At 41.7% G+C, this 9,442-nt stretch overlaps 1 protein-coding gene across 1 annotated transcript; it reads left to right on the forward strand.

Annotated features, from left to right (window-relative positions):
• The first annotated feature begins 1,030 nt into the window (after positions 1 to 1,030).
• Positions 1,031 to 6,193, forward strand: CFL2 (cofilin 2). Its single transcript, XM_074996857.1, has 4 exons — positions 1,031 to 1,185; positions 2,677 to 2,984; positions 3,078 to 3,154; positions 3,246 to 6,193. Exons 1-4 carry the CDS (start codon positions 1,183 to 1,185, stop codon positions 3,356 to 3,358), a joined length of 501 nt encoding a protein of 166 aa, XP_074852958.1. The 5' UTR covers positions 1,031 to 1,182; the 3' UTR covers positions 3,359 to 6,193.
• The last annotated feature ends 3,249 nt before the right edge of the window (positions 6,194 to 9,442 follow it).

Below are 9,442 nucleotides of genomic sequence, written 5' to 3' on the forward strand. Positions count from 1 at the left end.
ATCCAGAATTGAAAGTAGCTGCACTTTTACTCAAGTAACTTCCTTGGTATTTTTTCCATCTCTGATGCTTTCTCTTATGTAAAAGGGTTTATAGAAAGGGTCAGCAACCTTTCCCAGGTGGAGTGCTGAAATTTTACCTCTATGTATGGTGTGAGTGCCAGTGATACTTTTTAAAGACACTCATAGTCCTACTTACAACTGTTTCATTAAGATGCAGAGCTTTACTGTTTAGGTGGTGGTTGGCAGCATTACTTGATCTTTTGTTAAGCCACAGGAAGTTTGAGCAACTTTGAGCAAGTTCCTGGCTGCCTGGGGAGGAGGGCAGAGCTGAGCTCCCCCCACACACTTGCTGATGAAAATTGGCTCAGGTACCACTCTTGGTGCAGAGGCCAGGGGTTGCTGACCTCTGGATTACAATTTGGTTCAACAGCTCTTGCCAACCCCACTATACAAATTGTTCCAGCACCCTGGGCAGGGGTGACAAGATCCCAATGGAAGATGTGGAAGGGGCAACTCCAGGGCTGTAGGGCTGGGAAAGAGATGTGTGATAGGCCTCAGGAAGAGAGGCTGGTGTAGAAGGCAATGACTGAGGGGAGCCTGGTGGGTGTGTGGTGGGAGCCCCAGAGGGGGATGCTACGGGAGGAGATGGCCTGCAGGGGACCCCGGCCTGGCCACTGGGTAGGCGGCTGCGGGGGAGCTCTGGTGAGTGATGCCCCAGGCTGGTCACTGGGAAGTGAATCAATAGGCGAGAAGCTGCGAGGGCTGCTCCCAGGGCCACAGCCCTCGGCCTGGGGCGCGGGTTGTGCGCGGTGCCCCGCACGGCGGGGCTGGTGGGTGCCCCTAGCGGCCCGGGTAGGTACGTGCCCCCGGGACTAGCTGGTGAGTGTGGGGTGTGCCCCGGGGCCGGGGAGGTGCCGGGGTGCGCCGAGGTGGATCTCTGGGGGGGCCCTGGAGCGGGAGGGGCTCCCCGACGAGGGCCCCAAGGGCGCGTCCCCCCCTCACAAAGTCCGGAGGCGCCGAGGGTCCCTCCCCCCTGCGGTGTGGGCTGGGCGGGTCGCCGCGGCACGTGGGGGCGAAGGCGGCGCCCATGTGACTCGTCCCCGCCAGGCTCGCCCGCGCTCTGTGCGAGCAGCATCTCAGCGTCGCAGGCAGCCGCCGCCGCCGCCACAGGGACCCGGCACCATGGTAAGGGCGGGGCGTGCTGGGGCCTGCAGCGGCGGGGCCCGGCGGAGGGAGGCTCGGCGGGGCGAGGGGCTGAGCGGACCCGGCCCGGCGGTCAGGCCCGAGGCCTTTGGCGGCCATTTTTGTCTAATTTTAGTCGGGGGCTGCGGGGCTCGGCCCAGAAGTCCCGCTAGAGCCGCAGCCTGGTCGCTGCGGTCCGGCGCCGGCCGGGGGTTGCCCCCGGCCTGAGTCCCCAGGCGAGCGGCTGCGGGGGCCGCGCACAGTGACACAGTCCTGCTGGGGCTCTGGCCGGGGTCTGCACCTCGGCTGCGGTGCGGATGGGAGGCGAGGGACGCGCTGCTGACCCTGCTGCTGCAGAGCCTCTGCCCGCTTGATTCCCCCACTGCTGGGGGAACGTGCTGCCAGACATCCTGCGGCGGGGCGGGGGGCTATTGAAGTCGCCTTCCAGCAGCAGCAGCAGCAATCAGCCCTGCCTCGCTAACTGTAGTTCCCCACAAGCCCGAATCGCTTTCCAGAGGGGAAGAGAGGGCAGTGGAGCTGCATTGTCTCCGCTCTCAGGAGGGGGAATGGCGAGTGAGCAGTGAGAGCTGTCAGTGCAGCCGCACTTAATCTTAGAAGGAATTTTGCGATGAAATCAGATAGTGGGGATGGGCTAGTAAAACCTTAATTTCTTCAAACAAAATGCATTTCTTATAACTAACCCGGGAAAAGCTATAGATTATATTCCCACCGAGGCAGGGTGGTTGTTTTTTAATGTACTTAACATGGTTTCCCCTGAACAAGATAATGCGCCTTGGAAACTGCTGTCTTTTAATAAAGAATGTTATACGTTGAAACCAGCGACCTTAGGAATGCCTTTAGCTATCTTGCAAATAAAAAGCTAGGGTGTTTGTGATTAACTCTCTCAAGTATATTGCTTCTGCACTGTTTCAGGTTCGGGTTTGAATGGTTTGGAACTGCTATAGAAATGTTGTACGTGTCATACTTTCTTGTGTAGAAACTGCAGTGGCATTTTTAGTTAATCAGCGCTAAGTAAAATCAGTAAGCTTTTAAAACATAACATTGAAGTTAACACAACTCAGAGGGCATTTCTACTGCTTCTAGAGCCTTACATCACTCATCAAAACTGGAATCATGACAATACTGGATATGAATTGCTGGTATTACATTTGTTCCAACTAAACCCCCTCCAAACAAACAAAAGAACCCACCCCAGCTGATTCAGATAGATGGAAAAACTAAGTGATATATGCTATGAAAGCCCAATTATTTGGAACCAGTATCTTAAAAGGAGATTAAAAATATGAATAAATTGGGGGGCAAATTTTAGACAGTTTTATATCTTGAACAATGCTCTTCCATCATTAGGTTTCTAGGGTGTTCAGGGTTAGTGTAAAATTTTGTTCTTTGTATCTAGTATCAGCTATTATCTACCTTGTGGTCAGCGTTAGTCTTTTTTTTCCTTGAATAATATTTCCTTCATCTCATTTACAGGCTTCTGGAGTGGCAGTGAATGATGAAGTTATAAAGGTTTTTAATGATATGAAAGTAAGGAAATCTTCAACCCCAGAAGAGATTAAAAAAAGAAAGAAAGCAGTTCTTTTCTGCTTAAGTGATGACAAAACACAGATAATTGTAGAGGAAGCAAAGCAGATATTAGTTGGAGATATAGGCGATACTGTGGAGGACCCCTACACATCTTTTGTGAAGTTGTTACCTTTAAATGATTGCCGATATGCTTTGTATGATGCCACATATGAGACAAAGGAGTCTAAGAAAGAAGACCTGGTATTTATATTCTGGTGTGTGAAATCAGCTTGCTATTAAATCTGAAAATTCTGTAATTTTTCCTTCTACTATCAGCGGATTGAATAATTACTTTTTTTGCTTTATAGGGCTCCAGAAAGTGCACCTTTAAAAAGCAAGATGATCTATGCAAGTTCTAAAGATGCCATTAAAAAGAAATTTACAGGTACAGTTATCTGATATTTCACAAAGCAAAAAGTTATAGTTCTTGTGAGTGTTAAGGAACTGGACAAATATATTATTAATTTCTCTTTCAGGTATTAAACATGAGTGGCAAGTAAATGGTTTGGACGATATTAAGGACCGTTCAACACTTGGAGAGAAATTGGGAGGCAATGTGGTAGTTTCACTTGAAGGAAAACCCTTATAGAAAGACAGACAAGTGCCATCCGGATCTAAGGAGCTTCCATTTTTGCAGCTCGTTCAATTGGAATAGTATAACTAACCTCCCCCACCCCCCCAAAAAAAAATCACAAAACCAAAAACCTTTCTACAGACCTGAAGGAGATGTCATTAAACTGTCTACCAGTGATTGCCATTAGAGTCTTTAATCCTGGCAGTTTTATGTAGACCCCAAGGAATGCCTTCATGTCATACTCTTAGCCAAAACTGACATTGCATGCATTCCTTGCAACCTGTCCAATGAATGTGATAGTTAATGTGAATAATCTAGCAAACAGTGAAGGGTAAGCTAATTAAATGCCTTGGAAAGTATTGTTCACTGGTCAGATGGTAGACTGTATTCAGTATTACTTACAGTTGCACTTGACTGTGGTTCCATGAGGCTCTCGTGTATTCATACACCTCACCTGCCTTGACAAGCCTATTTTTGTGACATGGCAGCACACAACACTATGCATTTAAAGCACTTTTTTGTAATGTTTGATTCCCCGCCCCCCCCCACCCAAGAAATGCCAATTAAGTTGCTGTAACTGTGTCATCAACCAATTGTAATACCTCGGTTTTCATTCCTGTTACGTGCATATCTTTATAAATGAAATAGTTGTTCTGATGCCTTTCGTTTTCCATTGAATGTACACTACTGAACAGGAGTAGGAGTTATGTTTACCATGTGAGTCTTGGAACACTAAAGTTGTTTTGTAAAACATCAGTCATGATGGCAGTTTCTGTATAAAAAGAGCCTTAAATGGAACATTGTTTTTGAAATCAAAAAAAGAAGTGGCCACGTTGCAATAAAACTTGTGGCTTATTACAGAATGTTGCCTTGTTTTTATTGGAAAATACAGTTTGGAGTATGTTTAAATTAAGCATATTTTGAATAGCTTAACTTCTGTGGAAAGTATTATAAAGATAAACAGTCATTAATCTAAGCTTCAGTAATGTTTTTTGTGCCCAAGTCATAATTTTGACATCCTTTTACAGTAATTTAACTGTTCTATTCTCTTTTGATAAAGGACCTGTTCCCAGTTTATAATCATTTAAGTAAACAAGTTGCCATTATTAGAGTGTGTTTGATTCGTAACTCATTTGTATCTGAAGTTTACAGTGTAGGAATTTGTTAGCTATGCTTTGTGTTTCTTTACCTGAATTCTCCTGAAGTTCTGCATGCCAGAAATGTGTGTCTGTAACAATTGTTTCCAATCTGATGTGTAGTGGCAGGAAGATCTTAACCTTCAGAAAAGTGAGTTAAAGGATTTAAATAGTTGAATCTTCATTGTTTCTACAAATGCTCCAGGGAAACTGACTCAGTGTACAAAGTATCTTGAATGAATGGTTCTACTTGTTAATTTTTGTGCAAAAAGAACTGGAAAGCGTTTTCCACTACTGAGTCTTGCATCAGGGACATGGTTTGGCTAAAAGCCAAATACTGCTCTCCTTATAGAGAATTTGATCTGCTCAGTGTGAGCAATCCTCCCTTAGCCAGAGCTATTTATGGCTAACGCATGCTTTTGTGTCTTGTCATCGTTATCCACAAATGGCAAAACTGGACATGATTGTACTGGTATGCATAAAGGAACTCTTAGGCAGCCAATCACAGCTGAAATATACATGCTCCTTGAAGAAATAGTTTTATCATTACTTTATTTTTAAAAGCCAGTAGAACTATGAAGTTTTGAATGTTGAGTGTTTGTTTTCAGTCCTTAACACACTCAAATGCAGAGCAAATAATAGCAAACACCTTTGTAAACTGAGTGACCAAGCAATGTTGTAGTCTGCATCTCTTGTTCTGTGCAACTTTTAAGACTTTATTTCAGGCTTCCAGCTATCCTTATAATTTACACATTTAATTTTGATACCTATTTTATGTAGGCTAAATTCTACTACAGTGCAGTTTAACAAAGCATGCTGACCACTGACTTGTTAAACATGTTAAAGAATTTCATGTTTTGTACTACAAAACTCACATATCTTTTACTGAAGTTGACAAGTAACTGATAGGCATGGGAGTTGTGTACAGTGATATTTGCTGTTTTCTAAAATCTTTGTTCCAATTACACATCTTGTGTGCAGAGCCTAGTTAATATTAGACTTTAATTTGTGCTCAGTGTATAGTATTGCAACACCACATTCTGTGCCACAAAATAGCTGTTTTGTAATCAAATCAATTTAGTCAAGCAACTTAATGAGACAAAGTCAAAACAATTTAAAATTAATGTTAACATTTAATTGAAATTCAACTTTAGCCAGCAATTTAAAGAAGTATAGTGCTTAAATTTACATTGTCCTCTGCTACTCAATGTCATCAGTGTTTGTGAATAGTCTTGGAAGGATGTCTGTGGCTTCTAAATGGAAGAGGATTTTTTTTTAATGCTAGCTAAGGTATATATTAGACTCAAAAGCCAGACAAATACATATAAAACTGTTTACATCAGGTCCAGAACCCTGAACCAAAACAACTTTGATATAAAAAATGTTTAATCTGTTCGTGAAACAGTATTGACTGATGTGAAGTCCAAATAAGTATATAGATATGCTGCTTTTAAAAACAGTGCTACAGAACTACTGCTGATTGAATTGTAAAACAAATGAAAGACAACTGGCATCTGTTCCAGACTCGTTTGTCAGCTGTTGTTTTCTGTCACTGTTCAACATGGGTAAGGCCTCATTGTAATTCAGAAGTGAAGGAAAAGCATCTCAATCTTTATATCTTCTTATGTATCTCTTTTGTCTATGTGACTTTTGGGTATTTTGGCTTCAGTTAATTTATTGGTAAAGGAATGTTAAATAAAAGTTTTTGAGAGTAGCTGTTGCAGAATTGGCATCTTTTCTTTTAAAAATGACCTGTCCTACTAAATCTGATCTTGCTTTCAGATTATTTCAGGCGGACTTGGAGGTGTGATACACAAACATAGGAACTGTCACATTGCATCAAACCTGAGGTTCAGCAGTGGCCATGTAATAGCTTTCAGCAAAAGGTATAGAACTTGATAGGTGGGTGGAGGATAATCTGTTCCCTTCATTAGATCTTATCCTCATCTGTAATCAGTAGATGATTTAAGGCTTAAAGCATGAGATTTAAGATCTCTTCCAAAAGTACATATTATGGACACATGAATATTAATCCCTTTTTGAATTTTGCTAGGTTTTGGGCTTCCGTGACTCTGGCAATGTGTTGAATTGGTCCAGTCATGCAGTTTGTGAGGAAGTATTTCATTTATCAGTTTTGAATTCTTCCCTTGAAGTTCATTGAATATCCCTTTACTCTTGCGTTACCAGAGCAGGATGACAAAAGTTCCTACTATAACAGACTAGCCAAGACAGAGAATACAGTAAAAACAGCCAAACAAAATAAATAGAGTACGTTAAAATTACAGAACTTGTTAGTTTAAATATTCATGCTTTTGAGCCTCCCATTTCATTTTTTCCCACTAATTTTCTTTTCTGTTTGCTGCAACCAATCTAAAATGCCCTTTATTCATCCCTCAGAAATAAATTTGGGTGCATTAGCTAGACATTAGTAATTTTGAGTACAGGTTGAAACTCTCTCATCCAGCAAACTCTGTAATCCAGCATGGTTTTAGTTAGCTGGATGTCCACTTATCATGGGTATGGCCAAGTTTCCCATGGTCCCAAAAAGTTTCTTCACAGCCACCAGTCCTGGCTCTGTGTTCTGTGCTGTTATTTAGCTGTAATTTTACTGCAAGCATCTTCTAAGACTTTGTACAAGAGAGTTCTGTTGACAAAAATTCATGGAGCATATTCCCAAGCCGCATTCTGTTGACACTGACTAGACTGAACACAGCACTTTTGATAGCATTCTGCCCCTCCCCCATGAGGCATAATGCCTCTGTCAACAGAAAGCCAGTCTGGGCGTTCTGGGGGGCCCTCTGTGGACTGACAGATGGCTTTTGGGACGCCAAGCAGCCCTGTCTGCTGTTCTTCCAGTTGGGCATTTTGTTGAGAGAGCAGCCAGGCAGTCAATGGAGAGGATCACTCTTCCAGTCCACTTGGAAGTCTGGCTGCAATCTGTCTACAGACATTTTGTTGGAAGATATTTTCTGACAGAAACTTCTGTCGACAGATCGCTCTAGTGTAGATCTGCTGTAAGAGCCCAATAAGCAGTAGAAGTGTTGGTAATGTGCTAGAAAATAGTGACCTCCCATCGTCTGGCAAATTCTCTCATCTGGCACCAGTCACGTCCTGAGGCTGCCAGATGAAAGAGGTTCAGCTTGTACTACATTTTGTTCCTTTAATTTTCCCATAGAGTTTTTTGTTTTTTTTTTTGAGTTGTGGTTTGCAGCTAATCACCCATATCCAACTGCTTTTGATATTTTGAAGAGAGATACTAGGTAGGCATGGAAATGAGGAGAAAATAATGTTGTATGAATATGTTTGGAGATAAACTCATTCATCTGTCGTATCTCTTCATATTGAGGCTTCTAGACACGGAAACAGATTTAAATGTCAGAATATTAGTTTAATAAAGGAATCTGCAATAAGTAAGATTAGACATCTGTTGTGAGTAAAAATTGATTAATGTACAGTGCATCTGTCTGAACAGACCTGTATGGATATGGCAGATATAGCTATGAAAATATACGTTCAGGATAAACAAGGCAATGTTCAGGTTCTGAAGTCAAGTATTTTTGACAAATTGAATCAAAATGGAGTATCAAAATTGAATCATAGTAGGACTGGAAGACACATCAGAGGGTGTCAAATACAGTCGCCTGATCTCAGGGCACAACCAAGCACCATGTTCCTGACAGATGTTTTTTATAACTTACTCTTAACTATCTCCAATGATAGAGATTCCACCACCTCACTAGGCAATTTATTCTAATACTTAACCATCTGAACAGTTAGGAAGCTTTCCTAATGTCCAACCAACACTGCTCTTGCTGCAATTTGTCCATTGCTTCTAGTCCTACCCTTAGAGGTAAAGGAGAATAATTTTTCTCCCTTCTCCTTGTAATGACCTTTTATGAACTTGGAAGCTCTTATCTCCACTTTGTCTTGCTTTTCCAAACTAGTCCCTCATAGGTCATGTTTTCTAGACTTTTAATCATTTTTGTTGCTCTTCTCCGGACCTTCTCGCATTTCTCCATAGCTTTCTTGAAATGTGGTGTCTTACAGTTGAGGCCTAATCAGCACAGGGTGGAAAAATTGTTTCCTATGTCTTGCTTACCACACTCCTGTTAGCGCATTCCAGAATGATGTTTGCTTTTTGTGCATTTACATTAGGATTGATATTAGATTGTATCATGCATATTCATTGATGCCATATTTGAATTATTTGGCATTTTTCCCATGTCACAATCTTAAATCTAAAACAATGAAAATATATTCGTATTTCTAGCTCTTCTCTGTGTTATTCTGTATACATCATGTGATACATACAATAGAAAAAAAACTTTAATAGTAAAATTAAGCACCTGAAAGTCAGGAAATTAAAACAAGTAAGTTTGCTATTGAAGTGTTAATTTGACGTGTTTTTGTACCATACGTCAGTAACTTCGTCTGTTTCTACATATGCCACTTTTGTGGCATGCTAATATATACCCCAAAATATGCTAATGAGGCATGTATGTAAATTTCCAGTGCCTCATTAGGATAAGGTCACGTGATTTGAAGTCTGGAAGATGGTCTTCAGGTATCCAAATCATGTGACCTTATGGTAATAAGGTGCCGGGAATGTACATATGTGCCTTATTAGCATATTTCAGGCTGTTTGTAGAAACAGCCTTTGTGTGTATTAACAGAGAATGATATAAGTACATCTGTGTTATATAGATGCAGTAACACTGTCAGCAACCTGTATTTTGGAATTTTCTACCTTTTGAGAGTTTAATCTTTCAGTGTTGGGCCATGTCTACATTAGCAATGCATTTTGAAATTAATTTAGAGATAAGGCCCTGTTTCAGAAAACACCATGGAGTGGCTACACGTTATGCCCTATTTTTAAATTGTAATCGAGGCAACAGAGCCTGCATTTTGAAGTTGTTCTTCCATTCCCGTAAGAGGAGGGGCACTCTATTTTGCAGTAAAATTT

The sequence above is a fragment of the Carettochelys insculpta genome, chromosome 6 (assembly GCF_033958435.1).
Source record: "Carettochelys insculpta isolate YL-2023 chromosome 6, ASM3395843v1, whole genome shotgun sequence".
Classification (NCBI taxonomy): Eukaryota; Metazoa; Chordata; order Testudines; family Carettochelyidae; genus Carettochelys; species Carettochelys insculpta.

Excerpts from the sequence above, each read along its gene's own strand:
- CFL2 (XM_074996857.1), top strand. Across the intron at positions 2,985-3,077 it reads GACCTGGTATTTATATTCTG|GGCTCCAGAAAGTGCACCTT; the intron begins GTGTGTGAAATC and ends TTTGCTTTATAG. Across the intron at positions 3,155-3,245 it reads CATTAAAAAGAAATTTACAG|GTATTAAACATGAGTGGCAA; the intron begins GTACAGTTATCT and ends TTTCTCTTTCAG.